The following is a 19,142-nucleotide window of genomic DNA, read 5'->3' on the forward strand; positions in this document are numbered from 1 at the left end:
ATATAGCGAGCACTCAAGCGAGCGAAAAGTATTGTGGCCTACTGTCTGTCGAGCGTTCGTTTTTGAGAGCCATAATTAGTGCACCTCACAAGCCGCTAGACGTCATGTGGATGCGAGTTTAAGGAATGAACATCTTTTAATATGTACTGATGGGCTAGTTGGTGAGCCATGACCCAGTAAACCATGAATGTCCATTAGATATCCATAGAATGCTAGTCTCGGGATATTCAGTACATCTTCTGGATATCTACATTTCTCCACATGACATTTCACGGATGTACTATAGATCATCTAAAATGCACCCGGATCACGCTCTCAGTACGTTGTATGGATATTAAGGCTGGATGTTCCGTACATTTAAAAGATGTTTTTCGAATAGGCAGCGCACAAAAGGGCAACAAATACGCACACATAAGACTCAAACACAAGCGCTGTGAGCGCTTGTGTTTGCGTCTTGTGTGTGCGTATTTGTTGCCCTTTTGTGCGCTGCCTATTCGAAAATCATGGCTCACCAACTAGCCCATCAGTACATATTAAAAGATGTTCATTCCTTAAACACGCATCCGCATGACGTCTAGCGGCTTGTGAGGTGCACTAATTATGGCTCTCAAAAACGAACGCTCGACAGACTGTAGGCCACAATACTTTTCGCTCACTTGAGTGCTAGTTATATGTACTGTTGTAACCTGAAAGTAACTGTTGCGAATCACTATTATGTAAATTTTAGTATTTATGATTTTGGAAGTAGGTGCAGGTGTCTCGGCATAAAAGAGCAGTTGTATTGTACTGCCTTCTATGGAGAGCACGCTGCATACCTCACATTGTTCCTTTTAGGTATATAGCACATAACACATCTGATAACACATCAAATGTGCAATACTCTTGCCAGGCTATTGCAATGTTTTGTTACACACAATGAGTACAATGCAATGCCCTGAAAGATTACTGCACATACAATCATAAGAGTGTTTCAATACTGGCGAAATGACAAGAGAATGAAGTGAGTCGAAAGCAACAAGGCAGTATCACATAAGTTTATAAGCAAAGCAATGCTGTAAACCATAAGAGTACTCTCAACTTGTAAGAACACAGGCTAAATGTCTAGAGAACGCAGATACACTAAAAAGAAATGAGGCAGTATGATAAAAGTGAACTGTGCACCAGCTGAAGACTGAAACCGAAACTGTCTGCCAGCAGTCCCAGCATAAGTCCATAAAAACAGAAACTGTCCACCAGCAGTCCCAACATAAGTCCAGAAAAAACACACTGTCTGCCAGCAGTCCCAACATAAGTCCAGACAGGCTCCTTGGCCAAATTAGTGTGGTCTTGTGGGTCACAGGAGGGGCTACTTGATATGCTCAGTCCGATCGCTGTGTGCCTGGATTCAAGTAGAAAGGAAGGTAAAAAAAAATAAAGCCGGTACAGTAAAGGACTCGAGAGTTCATGAAACTGCTTGAACCAGAGAAACTTGTCGCATTGCTCTTTCCATTTTATGCATAAAGTGGCTCTCTTGCAAAACACATCAATGGAGCCCCAATTCTATGACTTTGAGGGGGCACCCAAAACTATCGTAAATTGAAAAAGTATTAAGATACGCAGAGACTGTCGGTCTTTCCCCCAAAAAATCTGACATGAAGGCGCACTGCTTCAAGAAAAGTAGGTTAAATTATTTGAAAAACATGACAGCTAAGTAATTAACTGGAGGAGGTGAAAGTTAAATATTATCCAATGTAATATGTCTTTTCTCCAGGATAAAATGAGTCAGGGCATTAACTGCACTGAAGAGTCAAGTACAAAGCTGAAACCTGCTACAAACGGCCTTCCATCAAGGGTGTCAAGTATGGTGTCATCATCATTAAATGGTGACTGAGAACATTTCTTGCAAGCTTGAGAACATTCATACTGGACACGACTAAGCCTTGTGTGTGATGCATTAGTTCCCAATCAGGTGCAAACAATGAAGCGCTGCTTTTATTAAAACTGCTAACATGAAAGGAAAGGTGTGTTATGCACTAAATACGGCTGCAAACGCTGGATTATATATATATATATAGGACAGACGATTACTTTTAGGGCTCGTTTTCTCTGCGAGACAATATATATATATATATATATATATATATATATATATATATATATATATATATATATATATATATATATATATATATATATATATATATATATATATCAGATTTCCAAATACTAGCTTGCACACAACCTCGATGAGGTCCGTGTAGATTGTTTGGGTAACAGCCTTTGAATAAGCATGCGATCAAGCAGTATTCAGGAGCGAATTAAGGAACTGGATCGCTGACTGCAATGAACTGCAAGAAAATTTCCCCATTCCATGAAGGCAAACTGTACTTTTCCCTTTTCTAATTCTCAATATAGGAGCTAATCAGTTCACCTAGCCGGTATCACTACCTTACGGGGGCGCTGCAACACTTTTTGAGCATGATCAGAAAGCACTGCAAATAGGTAGTCGAGGCTCCCGAGAACACACAAGCCAAATATTATAGCGCAGCACGAGCCCTGGATTGTACAATAAATTCTCAAAGTCACCTAAACATTGCTCCCTCTTCTCTCGACAAATGATGTGTTAGTCCACAAATCATAGCGTGTTTGTGCACAGTTCCACCATTGGCTGATTTGAGCACGGCGCTTATTCCAACTAAGCTTTGGCATGCTAGGGAAAGAGACAACAAGCAAGCGCACACAGCTAAACAAATAAAAACAGAACTACAGTTGCGACATACCACGAAAAACAACGCTAACAAATGCACAGTACTACAAAAGGACACGCTAAACTAAGCTTATCATGGCTACTCTGGCAGCTACAAACCATTACATCAAGGAAACTACAGTGTTAAGGAAACGAAGCGGAAGTAATGATGTCGATATCACCGAGACATGCACGGCGATACAGAACTGTGCGTTTAGGAAAACGCGACTGCGAAAATAAACAAAAACATTTATTCACGCAATACACAACGGCCTTATTCACTAAAGGAAACCATAAGAGAACGTACCTTTGCTGGCCAATGGCGCACTGCCGAGGCGACCGGAGTTCAGAAACTCTTCTACCGTTCTTATTGTACGCGACACAGCCAGAGAACATCCACCACACAACACCCAACAGCGGTCAACGTAAGTACACATACGTCAGATAAAAAGCGGCGGACAAACGTCGCTGCTGGCAGCGTTGGCCCTGGCAGGACCAAACCTCAATATCAAACCACGACTGGTCCAAACATGTGCGCAATGCTGGCAATGCGCAATGTGCGTACATGTGCGAAAGAAAACGTGATGGCGATGGCGGTGATGGGTACGATGTCGACGCGTGTCACAACCTCAGTGGTCACAACAATGGTCACAACTTAGGGAAAGGTTACGTACAAATTCATGCTTTGTATTGCCACTAATTTTAATTTCAAAGTAACTGTACTAAGTTTTTACAAAAGTAATGCTTTTTTGTACAAACCATGGCGGCCATGACGTATTTTGCGTTGCAAACGGAAGTAAGCATAGCCTCTGAGACTTAAAATGTAAGCTTCAAGATGTGGGCCGGGATCAACAAATATCACTCTCCCGTTAGAACGGGCGTCCGTGGATGGCCAGATAACATCACAAAAATAACACAAATGAAATGCACCGATGGTACAGTGTGCACAACTCATACCGCACCGACAGACAAGGCGCCTTGCGGCGCAGAGCCGCAACCACGGTGCAGGGAGCATGGCCTCCGAGATTGGCACGCGCGTGCACCGCCGGTTAATGTCGGAGGCCACGCAGAAAGGAAAACCAAAAAGGGACGGGAAAAAAAAAAACCGCGAGCCGCCCAGAGGTGGGGGAACACGCAGCGCGCGCCTTTGGCAGCGTTGAGGAGCAGACGACAGCGGTGTTTTCATCAGCAAACGCCCAATTTATTCCGTTCTTTTTCTTTCTCTTTTGTTGCATCCTTTTCTGCGAGCTTTTTTTTTTTAGCATCTGGATTGTACCAGTGAATCTAATTTTTTAAAACATTCATTCCTAAACTTATTCGTATTGTAAAACAATTTAATTTCTAAAATAAGGTACCGCCTGTTTCATGGCCGATCCCCCGTGGTGGGTTGCGCCAAGTAACTGAGGACCAACCAACCAACCAACCAACTAACGCGAGGAATTAATGCCAGACTTCAGTGGATGCGCCGATCTGGTGTCGTTGAAACATTCGTTGATTATTTCTAATCCCTTGAAGGTCGGTGTTTTGTGAAAAATAAGCACAAATGTGCACCGTCTGTCACTGACGTCCAAAATGCGTCCATCGTTCACACAGCGTACATGTGCATTGTACGTCCGTTACAATAAGCCTTTGTATATCTTTTAGACGTCCACATTGCGCAAAGCGAAAATTGGACATCTTTCAGACGCAAATAAGACGTCTTCTTTCGTCCTAGATGTTTGGATTATACCGCTACGTACCATGGACATTCGTGGTTTACTGGGGATTTTCGAATAGGCAGTGCACAAAAGGGCAACAAATACGCACACATAAGACTCAAACACAAGCGCTGTCAGTGCTTGTGTTTGCGTCTTTTATGTGTGCGTATTTGTTGCCCTTTTGTGTGCTGCCTATTCGAAAAAACATCTTTTAAATGTACAGAACATCCAGCCTTAATATCCATACAACGTACTGAGAGCGTTATGCGGGTGCATTTTAGATGATCTATAGTACATCCGTGAAATGTCATATGGAGAAATGTAGATATCCAGAAGATGTACTGAATATCCCGAGACTAGCATTCTATGGATATCTAATGGACATTCATGATTTACTGGGATATATCATGCAGATGTGAGCAAGCTGGAGCTAGATTCTGCCAGAAGCTTGCCAGGAAATGATCGCACAGACAACTTCAAAAAACAATAGCTTTATTATATAGGCACCATTGCCCTTTGAGAGAAACGCTACTATCACTTATGCAGTTGTAGTTAAGCGCAAAGGTTATGCGTTGATAGCAGATTTTATTTCAAATAGGTGCTGCAGATATTAAGAGTACCAAAAAACAGCATTTATTACATAGGAATAAGCAAACATGAAGTTTACTTTTATTTTCTTGCATATGTTGAGGATTGCAACTATACAAACAATATCAAATATGGAAATAAATCAGTGATATAAGTGACTTTTACTTTTCGGAGCAGGTTTTGGAGCAGAAGTACTACTTTGGACCAGCCATAGGTATTTTTGTAGCAGAAAAAACGCTAGTTTGAAGTAGGCATTGATATTTTACGAGCGTATGACAAAATATGTCATACAAATCCTGGAATTGAAAGCATTGCCAAAGTATCTCAGAAATACCAATACTTATTATGAAATGTATTTCACGAACAGCAGTCAATGTAAATTGCAAGAAAAAAACAAATAAAAACCTGGTTAGTTATCAAACGTGCCGTGAAATCAGCTGTATATTTAAAATGCCACCACTTCTAGCAGAAATGATACCAAACAAGTGAAGCTCAATACCACATTACAGAAGAAAACAGTCACACACAACTGTTGCCAAAACAGCAGTTCATAATAGCTATGACATAAAAGCAATCTTGTAATTTTCACAATTCAACAAAATTGCCTGTGTGCCAAGTTGAAAAAAAAAACAACAGCTAAACGAACAAATGCTTGATTTGCCAGTTCTGGTTGCATAAATCAAGAGTCGAGAAAACTGCATACAAGCATACTACATGGACAGCATACAGATTGTTTTCAATTCCTTAAGGGTTTGTGAGTTGGTTACATGGTCAAAGACCCCCATCTACATTTCTCAGTGCTGTTTCGGAGCACATTTGGAGCAGTTACCAACAAAACTGTTTGGGGCAGCACTTATATCACTGCTTATAAATACGCAAATATGCAAATAACACATTTCAACAACAACAAAAAAGTGAAATACACAAATATACCAAGCATGCTAAAAAAGAAGCCAAACTTTTCTACAAATTCATAGTTCATTGCACATTTTAAGCACCGCACTCATAAAAGTAGCCCTCTATAATGGCGATTCTGCCATGTTTTAAGAAAGCCTCCTGGAATGCAATTCTTGGGGCACTGCACAGGTACTTTGCTGCGTTGTTTTAAATTGCTCAAGGTCTTGGAAATTGTCCTTTTAATTTGCCTTTACATTTGCGAAACAAAAAAAAATCTTCTAATGCTAGTTCTGGAGACAGCAGTGATTAGGCCCAATCAGAGTGAAATGTTTTTCTCAGTGGGGCTGCAAACAGGCAGTAATGTATGAGCCAGCACATTGTCATGGTGCAATATGCATGCCTCGTTTCCCCAAAATTCAGGCCTGTTACTTCACACAACATTCCTCAAACTCACTAGTATTCCTTGTTTCAGTTCCTTGTCAAATTCTTGATGGAAAATGGATTTTGGAAAAAAAAGAATAAAAATCCCCTTGATCTCCGATTTACGCATGCATGCTTTTATTTTGGGTGAGCAGACCTTGTGGCTATCGAAAGCAACTATACCTTATTACACTGTGACTGCATGACGTTACATGAACTTCAGGATTGGTGGAGGTACCGGAAGAGGTAGCATTCATTCGTCAGAATACAAAAAAAATTTATATGCCACTGTTGTCATAACAACAGTGTCAACACACATCCCCTTGCACCATGCAAACACCTTACACAAATGCATTAATCTATTTGGTAATGCTTTGTAGAACTCCTACTTACATGGGATGAGCAAATATATGCAATATGCTTCACATATAACACTGATTCCTACAACATGTGGCATATGAATATTTTTATGGCCAAAGCCTTAGACCTATATATTTCAAGGTTGCGTTGTGAGGTAAGTGCGAGCTGCCCACTTCATCTTCATTGCATTCACATTAGTAAAAACATATATGTACACAAAAAATGGAAATATTACATGACTGCACAAGCTCCATCTTTACTTCACTATTACAGCACTTAAGCGAGATAAAAAGTGCCCACTAATATGGCTAAACTGGCTGGCCTTCATTTTCGAGTCATCTTGAGCACAAAGGATCATAAGAACTTCCTGCTGGGCCAGTTTGTTCATATTTGCGCTTGCTTGTCCCCACCTTCTGCATCCTCGTCTAGTTTGTGTGCAACCAATTTTTCTTGCATGCGTAAGGATCCTGCTGCAGTGGTTTAGTGGTTAACTACTGACCTGAAGGTAGCGTGATTGAATTCCAGCCGTGGTGGCCGCATTTTCAATGGAGGCAAAAATGTTTTGAGTCTCGTGTATAGATTTAGGTGCCTGTTAAAGAACATCAGGTGGTCAAAAATTCTGGAGCCTTCCACTATAATGTCCCTCATAATCTTTTCGTGGTTTTGAGATGTTAAACCTCAACAATTAATACTTGTTATATCATACGTGTACATAAGGGACTCTGCAGGTCCTTATAATTTCTTTATATCCTTGCAATGCCTTCAGGCAATCCAGCAGCAATGGTAGCACACACCAAAATGCGTACGGTAGAAAGCCCATGATAAATACAGTAGTAAAAGCAGATATGCTCCAGTTTCTGCGACTTTTACACTTAATCCCGTTCGTGCATGTTAGGTATGTCGGCAATGTACAATGTCTTTCCAGCTTTCATCGCGACACAAACTCTGTCTACATCAGCACCAAGCAAAACCATTTGATCTCCAACATCAGCACAGATGTGCATGTGGTTCACTATTTTGTGCTTCTGACATACAAGCTTCTGACATAAAAGGACACATGTTCCATCTTCCAGCACAAAAACATTATTCAGCACGTAGTGCTCACCATCTTTGCTCCTCAGATAGGAGTTGCACGTTCTTTTTGTTCTCTGATAACTATGCACATGGAAAACTTGTCCTTTGAGGCACACCCTCTTGTATTCCATGACATTTTTGGGACAGTAGCCCAGTTTTTCAATGAAAACTGTCTCGTCACTTAAAATCTCTGTAAAAAAAATGCCTTTGCCTAGTGGCCTGTCAGGCGGGCTCTCTAAAGCACAGGTGCCAGTCATTTTTTTGCACAGTGCCCGTGCTTTTTCAGAAAAAGCCGCAGATTGCAGCAGGTGTGAAAGCTGTAGGCGCATTGCAAAACGCTCAAGAACTTGATGGGGGACACCATTTGCATCACTAACCAAATTCAACAATGTGCCATTTCCAGATTCAAACACAAATGTTGAATGGGACCATAAAGGTCCAAGCTGCTGCACACTCTGTGGCAGGTGAAGCAGCTGATGGACATTAAATGTCATCGCCGCCTTGCCGTACAGATCTTCAACCCTGTGCACAAATTTCGAAAGGTTGTCCATCGCTTCTTTGAGGTCACTTTCCGAAATTTTGTCCTTCAGCAAAAAAAAAATGCCATTGACTAGAAGGCACAGATGTTCGTGGTACTTCCTTTGAAGAATACCATCAAGGCATGGAACGGCATAGAATAAAAGCCACCACTTCCATTCACTGGCCTTCCACATGCTGCGGTCATCCAGTGTACGTGGTAGTCGTGTGAAAAACTGAGGTGGCCTTAGGCGTAAAAGCCGTGCAGTCACTCTTTGGCACTTTGATGGCTCCCCAATGTAAGCTGGCGACTGGACCTGGCTTAGCCATATTTCGACAAGTTGTTTGGCAACACCCTCAAGCACAGCATGCATGTAATCTGGGCATACGCCCCACACTAAATCAAATTTTGAGAGTTTCGCAAGTGGCGTAGGTCCCTTAACACCATGCGAAGGTTCACCAGTTGTCACGGCTGTTTGCATGTCCAACTTCACTTGACTTGTTGTCCGTAGGGCAGGCATTGGGCTTCCAAGCACTGGATACTTCATGGACCCTGAATAAGTGAGGCATTCAAACTAATCAGGGTACAGCACAAAATGAGCAAGTCTTAAAATCAATATCATCAAAGTATATAGGAGCAATATCAGACAGCTAAGGCAGCAGCTGATCCAAGGTTGTCTTAAGAGTTCCTAGGAAGCAGGTAAGAAAGGGGGGGGGGGGGGGCTTGTTGCACACTGAACACTTGGGGCTTGCACGCTTATAAGCATGCAAGCGTCCTAGCAGCCAAGCCCTCCAACCCCCCTCTCCGATTTTTGTCTACTTATGGCGATAAATGGTGCAGAGATTGTATCAATGTGCACGACATAACAGTCACACAAAGAAATGCAGAATAGGCTACTAAGTACCAACAAATACTAGGGGAATTGATGTTAGCTGCCTAATAGGGTTGCACAAAATGTCCAATATACAGACTGCTATTCTCTGTGGCATACAGTGTAAGAAACATTTATATACAAGAAAAACAAAACTGTGACTTACCGCTGTGTCTTTCTCCTTTGTGAAGACAAACGCTGCAGCCGAAATACCCGCTGAACTGCTTCGAGTTCAGCGCTGCTGCACGAGCTGGCGCGTCTACGCAGCAGCAGACCACTTCGATGCGTGACTGCAGCGTTTCTTCATGGCACTTCCACTTCACGGAACCGGTGTCCAGGAGCTCCTTTACAAAAACATCCAAGAACTGGCCCATTTTTGGGTAGCCTTTGCCGAACCAAAGCCCCCCCAATAACACGTTGCCCCAGCGCAATGCCACAGGCAGCTCATTAATGACGCATTGAATAGGCCACAGTGCAGTCTTGTTGCAATTGAATACTTTTGCTGCATCAGTGTTGAAGGCAAGCGATAAGTCGTTCCATTGGCAGCCTTCCATCTGCCTATGGTACAAGGCGCCATCTGTGATGTCCGTCATTACAGTTCCACAACTTCCCGAGCCACTGCCTCGATCTTTTCTTCTTTTCAGGGAATCCAACAGTGCCACGGCTAACTCCTCCTTAGAAAGCAAAACTTCTATCTGCTTTTTTAAGCTCAACACAGCAAAAAAATTGTGAGCCCAATTTTGTGCATCGCAATTCGAGCAAACGAAATCTCGTCCAGTTGGATTCACAGCGCGCGTACTGCATGATGTGCAAAAGTAATGGCGCTGAATCAACTCCCCTTGCCAGTTCTTCCACGCCTTTCGTAGCAAATGCTGCGATGACGGCAGCACTTCAGCTCCAAGTAGAAGATTAATTATTTGAACAAGCTTCTCCATGTCACTCCAATTCAGTCCTGCTGATGTCGCATAGGCCATCAACAGGACCATAGCGTCGGCAACGCTTAACTTTGAGTTAGGCAAAGGTTCACACGAGAAGAGCTTTAAAAAGTCTCCCACGTTGCTCGCGGTGTCTTCATCGCTTGGCCTGCTTGCGCCTTGATCCTCCGTCAAGCCCGCGCTGTGCGTGCTGGCTCCGTCCTCCGCGCACACTGCATCGTCGGCGCAACGTGCTGACCGATGACTATCGTTAGATTCATCGTCACTCTGCTCCGGGTGTGAGGTAACTGGACTGGAGAAGCAATCTGTTGGCACTGCGTTTAGAGTCACCTGGCTGGAACCGCAGCCTGCAACCGGAGCTGGAACCCCGCTGGAACCACTTGTCTGGAACCCGAGCCGCCAAAGCGTTGTTCGCGGAACCACGAAATGCTCTCCGGGTTCCAAGTACTGCTTCCGCTTCTTAAGGCGAGGTTGAGAAGCGCAGTCAGCTTCTGCATCGCTCTCATCCATTGAAGCAAGTAGCTTTAATTTGACGCGACGACGATGATCCAGCAAAGGGCGACGAGTCGTAGGAGTGCAACAAAGGGAACTTACAGACGCACCTTTCTGTCGATCGAGAACTCGCACCACAGAACGCACAGAACTACAATAGAACACATGGCTAGCACATGGCCCGAAAGCCCGACATAAAACCAGTGTTCGGCGTAGACGCGGGGCGGCGCTGCATGCGTGAACATATTAGGGAGCCTTCATGTGTGCGCGCCCCCGGATTTTTTATTTAACACCCGTTTCATGGTTTAATTGGCACAGCCAAGTTATAAGCTTGAAAATGTTTTGAACCATATTTATTTTTTATAAAAATATTTAGGCTAAGTCGTAGAAGTTGTGCTATAACTATATATATATATATATATATATATATATATATATATATATATATATATATATATATATATATATATAGGAGAAAATATTGTGACCAGCCGTGCGTGCTCGGCCGAACGAAGACAAGCCCAGACTGCGGCCAAGCTAAGCCGTATGTATTGTGTATGATGTACAGTGGTACAGTGAGAGTCTCATTCTCTGGCTGACCGTTAATTAACCTACACGATGTACGCTCTGGTCCGGTTCCGCGATGATAACGCCAAGGTTGTCGTCAGCGTGAGTAAGATGAAGCACTTCGCAGCTAATGATGTGCACGATTTCGATTCGAAAAAATGGTACCAAGTGTACTGGCAGGACGAGAAGCAAAAAGGGTATTTCAAGGCCCAAGTGCTTCGATTGTTTGGTGAGTCTCGCGCATGCCGCTTGCATGGTATTTATTTGCATTTTGCCCTTGTTTTATAGCACTTTTTTTCTCTTAGAAACACAGGAGGAAGCGGAACAACAAGAAAAAACGAGTTCCTTGGCCAAAGCCTCCGGTGTCGGACGACAGCGATGTCTCATCGGTCTCAAGCGCAGCCTCGCTAGCGGAGGTTAGAAAGATTGTGCGCAGTCTGTTTTTGTGCTTTTCAGTATGCTTTTACAAAACGAAGACTTAGATTAAAAGCCAGACACACATGTTCTGCCCGTTACCATAGTTAGAAGTCGCGCTAACCCTTTGTCTTTGTGTACGCCCTGTCGGCGTGAAAAGTTGAGACCACTAGCTCCGAGAAAACTGTCGAGCTGCGCAGTACATGTTAGCGCGTTTTAGAACAGGTTAGAAATGCGAATTCAAGACTGCCTGCCGAAGCATCGGACATATATTCAGCCTTTTCTTGTTCCTCGTGGTCAACTTCTGCCGTCCGCTGTGCTGAACGTCCTGTATGCGCGACGTGCGTTTTGTGTCGAAAACGCGTTTATTGTCTCGTACTAACACTATGCGGCATGTAGTACGCAGTAGAGCGCGCCAAGCGGCTTATCAAGTTTGTTCCACATATCGTCACAACAAAATATAATGTAGGCCAGCTAAAGCCTGTGTATAATTCATTTTAAAAATAGGCACAGCATGCGATTTATTTAAGCAGTAACTTTAACTGGGTAAGCATCTATGTAGCATATGTGGTATCCAGCTCATTTCCTGTGATTGGGTAGGCAAGGACATGAAATCTAGGCTGCCGCACCTACAATCCGTGATGTATTTTTTATTGCCTCGTTGTGAAAATACCCTATCCTAATTTATTTCATGCTGTCTTGTTGAGAGTTAGTGGCCGTCATCCCAGAAAAAGGCATATTACAGATAGGAATAGATTTTTAAGAGTTTTCTGTAATTTAATGTTAACGACAGTTTTTCTTCATGTATCAGCTTTAAGCAAATCTATGTACCAAATAATTTGCTTATGCAGTGAAGATTACCACATTTTTCTGACAGCCTGATGTTTGGCGGTGCTCCAGAGAACTTTTGTTGTGGTTTGACGACTACATTCACGTGCGAGACTACAAGTATGGTGACCACCACGCTAGCACCCCTTGCACATGACGTCATGTGAATACCTCCTATCATTTGGTCACATTCTTTTATCTCTATTTTAAATATAGGTTATGAAAAAAGCTGCCAAGCAGCGCAAATCAAGAAAGAAAGCGGAAGATGCTTTTCGAGAGGAGCAAATGGACGCACTTTTTCCCAGAAAGGGCCGCAGTGACCCAGACTGGGAAGCCGAGGCCCAGCGACTGCTACAAGAAAATGACATGTTGAAAGCTGCGAACGAGCAGCTCAAAACTAATAATGAAAAGTTAAACGGAAGGGTGGAAATGCTTGAAAAAGCATTGTGTAGTAGGATCTTCAAGACAGGTTTGCATTTTGTCACATTTCTTACTTCATTGTCGATGGTAAATTTTTATCTCTTAAGAGCTAGCTTGCACATTATTGGTTCATGTTTGTTATGACTGTTTAACTTATATTGAAGTTGTATCGATGATGAACGTTAAAGGCTATTCAGCTGAAAATAATGATTGTCTCTCGAGTGCATGATTTTTTTGTTTTTGTTGATTTTAACTCTTAAACGGGCCCTGCAACACTTTTACAAATAGCCATGGAATGGATTCACTAAAGTAGCTCATTGCCTCACGAAATCACCACCGTAAAAATTTTCAGGATCTGTCCCGTATGAGCGGAGTTACAAGGATTTGTAGCACACTGCAATTGCATTTTTTTTTTCTCATCCCAATAAAAGTGCTGGAAGCTAAGCAGGGAGGGATGGCAAGGAGAGAGAAAATACATCACACATGCACGTCTCATGACCTTGAGCCCTTTTCTTTTTTTTCCCTTTCTCTCCGAACGCGCGGCTTTTTAGTGTGATCGCGTGGGCACATGTGGACAAGTCGCGGCCCCAGTAACAACTGAGTGCGCCATGCTCAAATCAGTCTATGGCTCATACTTGGCCTGTGAGACGGTGATTTTTCAGCCTGTAGCGTCATTTATCGAGAGAACAGAAGGCGATTTTTAGCCTACTTTGAGAATTTATTGTAAATTTTAGGCCACGTGCTGCGCTACAATATTTGCACGCGTGTTCTCGGGAGCCTTGACTACCGATTGGCAACGTTTTCTGACCATGCTCAAAAAGTGTTGCAGGGCCCCTTGAAGGTCGTCATAGTTATATTGGCTATTGCCTTTGTAACTACCTTTTAGGCAATGGACAGAAGATTTTGGCCGGTATTTTTTGAAGTCTGATGTCCTGTTTCTTATTATTTAGATGATAGAATTTTCCTAGTGTCTGGTACAGTGTTAATTATGAGGTATTGCATATACAGGGTATCCCGCTTTTCTAGAATCTGTTCATCATTTTTAAGGAGACCCGCATATACCTGATCTACCAGGTTTTTTTTTGTTCAGTCTATTTGACAGTAGACCATATTCCCACTGTCAAATATGCCCAGAAAAGTGCATGGAATGTAACCAACGCCTGTGGACAGACTTCACAGATTATGAGAAAATGTTGGATTCATTACCTCCACAGTCAAGCAGGTGTTGCAGAATTGGGCTGTGCACATACCATATGTAAAGATACTGGAATAAATCTATAGCAGCTCCACACCTGTCATAGTCCTAATGAAGAAAGCAATAAAATTCTTGATAAATGAGGTATGATCTCCTCTACTATTCATCGCACGTCTACAGCAGGTGTTCAGAGTTCTGGACTGCAAATAGTGTGGAAGCAATTATCACAGGACCAGGTTAATTGGAGAAAGAAAGAAGAAATCTTCGTCCTGCAGTGGGCATAGAAGACTGATGGTTATACCACTGTGTATTTTTGTGCAGAAAGCCACTGGCTGTCTAAGGAAAAACAGCCTCGCTGCGTGCATCAACTCCAGCAAAAACCTTCACCACCGGTGCGGGTTTCACCTGAAAGAGCAGAAACTACTTCACCGGCTGTGCTTGCACCTGATCAGGCATTGTCGACCAGGCCAGAGTCCTCAGAAGAGGCTAATCAAAACTCAGTAAGCCAGGAGGACTCTGAAAGCAGCGAGACGCGGGGACCCCCAAAGCAGTTTTCACAGATTGGCAATGAGGTTTGTGTAGTCCATTCATTTCCTACTAGTACAGCCAAACAAATGGCCAGTTCACCTGCTCAAACAAATTTTTCAGTTTTGTGCTGAAATGTTGAGATTTGTGACCCTGACGTGCTGGATCTTCCCATTCATGCAATGAACTTTACCTGGTTGTACTGCCCGGGGACTTGTCTGCTATTCTGTGTTGTGTTTTGTGCAGCTCCATGGCAGAAAGAAAAAAGTGAGCATTAAGATAGAGTACTAATAGCCTTGAAAGAATCTTGTTAATATTAAATTATATATTAATTGCAGCAATCAGGGGAGCTCAACGAATAGGCTTATTGTACTAGACCACCAGTTGGTGCTGTATCTGACCGCATGGCACCGTTTTTTGAAAAAATTCACCTTGGGGTGATTTCATAAATCAGTGCCAATCGTTTGTATCTGTCATATTCCTTTTTTTCGCCGTAATTTTATTCCATCTCATACACCCACTGTTCTATATTCATATCCATGAAGTTTTTCATGACTATCCACAAGTAGCTGCCTTCCTTTTGTGGGGTGAGAATTGAGAGTGGCATAATTACCCATTTCAGTGGCATGAACAGTCGAGTAACAAATAGTATTTCATGGCTTGATTTTTTGTAACTGGCAAACTTGGTTTGTGACAATCTTGCTGCGGTTATATTGTTTCAGGTGTTCCTGGGCAGCGGTGTGTGGATACAAAAATCAGTTTATGACCATCTGATGCAGCGCCCGAAAGATGGCATTTTTGTTCGAGAGGCCAGTGTAAAAATATTTTCAACTGCTGGCCTCTTTAACAGAAGTGTCACGGGCGCTGCATCAAATAGAACTAAAACAGAAGCCAAGCAACCCTTGGATCCAGCAAAATATGGTGTTCTGAAAGGTACGCTCGAGCCTATTTAAAATGCTATAATGGGTATGTAATATTTCACATGACGTTCACATGTGCAGTGAATGACATGTCTAGATCATTTCTAACTACGCCCTGAACTTCGTCAAAATTGCTGTCAAAATTATAGGTATATGAGAGGCAAATAACATTTTATGTCAAAGTGTAAGTAAATGCTTGAGAATGTCAAAAACATTAATATACACAGAAGTGCTTTAGTAATCGAGAAAGGAAACCTAATCTGCGACATTATTTTCACCGCTAGAGGAACACTCTGGAACAAGCCTGATAACTTAGTAGGCCCTCAGTACCATTAATCAAAAGTACTCAAACTACCCATGATGACAAAGAAATGCATGACAAGACAGAAGAAAATGCAACTTTCCATTTTAGTTTGACTCTTGGCTAAAATAACTTCGTGATGTCTTCTTCATGATTGACATATGGCTAGTCCATACTTTCCATTTTTGCTGAGCTTTGCTATGCTATATGGCAAGCAGGGCAATCCGCCTATTCCATTTTCTTGTGCTGCCCTCTGGCATTTGGGTAGGGTTTTGGTAGGGGCCGGGAGAACTGGTATTGCTAGAATTAAATTTTATTATGTGAAAAATATTGATTCAATTTTGATTTACGGCTCTATTTTCAGAATTTTTCCACCACTACCTTGAACGGCGGTGCAGCAGCCCTGCCGAACTTGCCTTGAGACACAGTTGTGTCGGAAAAATAGTGGCATGTAAAATAGCAGACCTAATGAAGGGACAGAAAAGGCCCTTGTAGATTTGAGTTTTTATAATATATTTTGAACACTTCTCACTCATCTACTCTTGTTGTCATTGTAGGAGCGCAACCACATTGTGGGCCTTCTGCATGAAAACTGACACCAACGACACATTTATGCAAGACCATTTGTGATGGGCTAATGAATGGCAAATAGACAGATACATAACTAATACATTGCCAATAGGCTAATATAGTTCAAATATGCAAATACAAAACAAATAGACCTATACAGAACCAATAGACCTATAAGAACCAACAGACCTATAAGAACCAATAGACCTATAAGAACCAATAGACCTATAAGAACCAATAGACCTATAAGAACCAATAGACCTATAGGAACCAATAGGAACCAATAGACCAATAGGTGTTTCATAAACCAATAGGCTATTGGTTTTCTATTGGGAATTTTTGCTAGGGTTGTGTGTGTGGCAGTATTATGTTGTTAAATGTTCCGGATGTATTAAGTGATTCTTTATGATAGACAGATTCATCTAGAGTCTCCTGTAGCAGAAAGCGCAATTTTGTCAAATCACCTATAATCTGCAAAGTCAGACATAACTTGTACGATAGACCGCAATGTAGTTAGTGAATTGAAAACGTACTAATTTCATTTGTAATTCTTCAGGACGCATGCTCTAACCGTGTAGTCTACGCCAAGTTGTGATGGAGTTAGAACCATTAGCGCAAATTTTTTTAGCACCTTATGTCTTGGAGTAGGCGGTGAAACCAACGAATGTCTTCCTCTCATGCATTACCACTTTCGCAGTGAGTCTTCCGTTCGGACGGGAGTTTGCCCATTACAAGCTATACTATCCAAACTTTCTACAGCTCACTAAACTTCCGCTAGTAGCGTAAACTTCCACCTTCTACCTTGGGAGATTTGCATTGCAGCATTGCAAGAATGAGCAGTAATCGCCACTGTATCGCGAAAGAGCGGGTACGCTGCGGGCGCAGAAAAAGGCGATCCTCGGCCGCGGAGCAAGCGAGTCCTTGCCGTGACGCCACATCACCGCGACTGCCACGCCGCCAGTGTTCGTTCTCGGGGCTAATAGAGTACTGCGCGTTTGCTAGCGCAGCGTCGCTGTGCCGAGCGTGCGCGCGCGTCGACGTTACGTCTATAAAAGACCCTTGGAGCAGAGACGTCAGCTTCATCGCCACGGAGGACATCGGTGAAGCCTCGGTGAAACCATAGAGTTTCCTAAAATTAACTAGAGGGGACTCTGGCGCTGCGATCGTTCAGCTACCGTGGGAATGACGGATAGTACACAAATTTACCTAGTCTTCGTGCTTGCTGCTTCAAACGTACTTGTGGCTTTGTTTATTGCTATGTTTTGGTTTTCTTTCGCATGAAAGAATGGATCGTTGTGAACTTCGTGACCAGATTTGAATCGCTGAGCCTAAAGAAGTTAAAGTGGCGAAGTGAAACTGCTGACTTTTGCTGAACTTCGTTTTGCGACAAAGCGGATGCAGGCGACGCGGAGCCAAACGGAGCCGAAAGTACGAAGAACTTCTTGTTGGGCGAGTTGGTGCATGACTTATTGTAGGGTATGTGCGCAAAGCTCGGACGAACACAGGAAAAAACGATGTAGACAGAAGGAGCGCAAACTATCAACTGATTTATTCTTTCTTGAAATAGCTTATATAAGCTTCTTCAAACGTCACAAGAAAAGTGGATAAGGAGAGAAAGCAAAGAAATCATGCCCACCTCATGTCAAGCAAAACCTACGCAAGAAATTGCCTTCTGCCTTATATAGGTTAACCGAAGTATCGCTTACGCAATCATCTCCCTTCTCTTTAATGATAAAAGCTTCCAACAATTCCCGCCCCAATCTGTTCCTACTCCTTCCTAAAATCTTTATCTTTTTAAGCAAAGGCTCGCATCCTAAGCATGTGCCGCAATGAGCGGGCAGGTGCGCTCCATCTTCATTTCGAACCGACAAGGCATGCTCCTTGGCGCGCTCATTTATGCAACGCCCCGTTTGTCCCACGTAGGACTTTCCACATTTGAGGGGTATTTCATACACCACTTTCGTGGCACATTTGACAAAGCTTTCAGCATGCTTGATTCCGCAACCATTGCGTAGGGATTCCTTTCCGCCAATCCTTGAACATAATCCGGCAAGCTTTTTGGGTGCTGAAAACACCATAGCGACGCCATGCCGATTTGCCACTTTTTTCATGTTATGGCCGACCTTGTGCATATACGGCACAACAATGCGCTTCTTTTTCGGTGGGCACTCGGTGCTGCCACCACGTCTTCCATCATTTTTGATCTTCTTAAGAAGATTGTCAGCCACTGCTGTGATTACCTCACAAGGGAACCCGGCCGCTAGAAGCCTGCCAACTTGATTATTGAAACTTTCATGCATGGTATGCGGACATGATTTAGTTAGAGCGGAATGAAGGCACGAACTTGCAATCGCCCTCTTTACAATCTTTGATTGCGCAGAATCAAATGGCATAAGCGGTTTCTGCGCTCGCGGTGCATATTTCCAGCAAATATGGCGTCTTCCGATTTGTAAAGTAACATCTAAAAATTGTAATGAACCATCGGAAGGGATCTCGTGTGTAAATTTCAAACCTTTCCCATGAAGCCTGAAAAGGTTTACAATACTGCTGACTGAATCCGTGTAAGTCCGGGCGCTCTGTCGTGATAAAAGTATCAAAAAATCGTCGACGTATCTAAAGGTGTTAAGAACCCCTTCATTTGAAAATGCAAGCCCTAGTGAGCGGTCAATCGCGGCTAAAAATATGTCACAAAGGACCGGGGCAACACAAGATCCTATACAAATTCCTTTGCGTTGGATATAGAAATCATCATTAAAAGAAATAAAGGTGGATTTTAAGTAAAACTCTAGCAAGGACATGAAACTGTCTACTGACACTCCAGCAGTG

At 42.8% G+C, this 19,142-nt stretch overlaps 2 protein-coding genes across 2 annotated transcripts; one reads left to right on the forward strand and one right to left on the reverse strand.

Annotated features, from left to right (window-relative positions):
* Positions 1-7,477: 7,477 nt before the first annotated feature.
* Positions 7,478-10,713, reverse strand: LOC125760375 (uncharacterized). The gene is made up of 2 exons (XM_049420389.1): positions 9,316-10,713; positions 7,478-8,830 (listed from the first exon to the last, which is right to left on the reverse strand). The coding sequence occupies exons 1-2, from the start codon at positions 10,592-10,594 to the stop codon at positions 7,560-7,562; spliced, it is 2,550 nt and encodes an 849-aa protein (XP_049276346.1). The 5' UTR covers positions 10,595-10,713; the 3' UTR covers positions 7,478-7,559.
* A 444-nt stretch (positions 10,714-11,157) lies between these two features.
* On the forward strand, positions 11,158-16,267 carry LOC125756298 (uncharacterized). The gene is made up of 5 exons (XM_049410780.1): positions 11,158-11,372; positions 11,449-11,559; positions 14,322-14,572; positions 15,248-15,458; positions 16,111-16,267. The coding sequence occupies exons 1-5, from the start codon at positions 11,195-11,197 to the stop codon at positions 16,239-16,241; spliced, it is 882 nt and encodes a 293-aa protein (XP_049266737.1). The 5' UTR covers positions 11,158-11,194; the 3' UTR covers positions 16,242-16,267.
* Positions 16,268-19,142: the final 2,875 nt, after the last annotated feature.

The sequence above is a fragment of the Rhipicephalus sanguineus genome, chromosome 11 (assembly GCF_013339695.2).
Source record: "Rhipicephalus sanguineus isolate Rsan-2018 chromosome 11, BIME_Rsan_1.4, whole genome shotgun sequence".
Classification (NCBI taxonomy): Eukaryota; Metazoa; Arthropoda; class Arachnida; order Ixodida; family Ixodidae; genus Rhipicephalus; species Rhipicephalus sanguineus.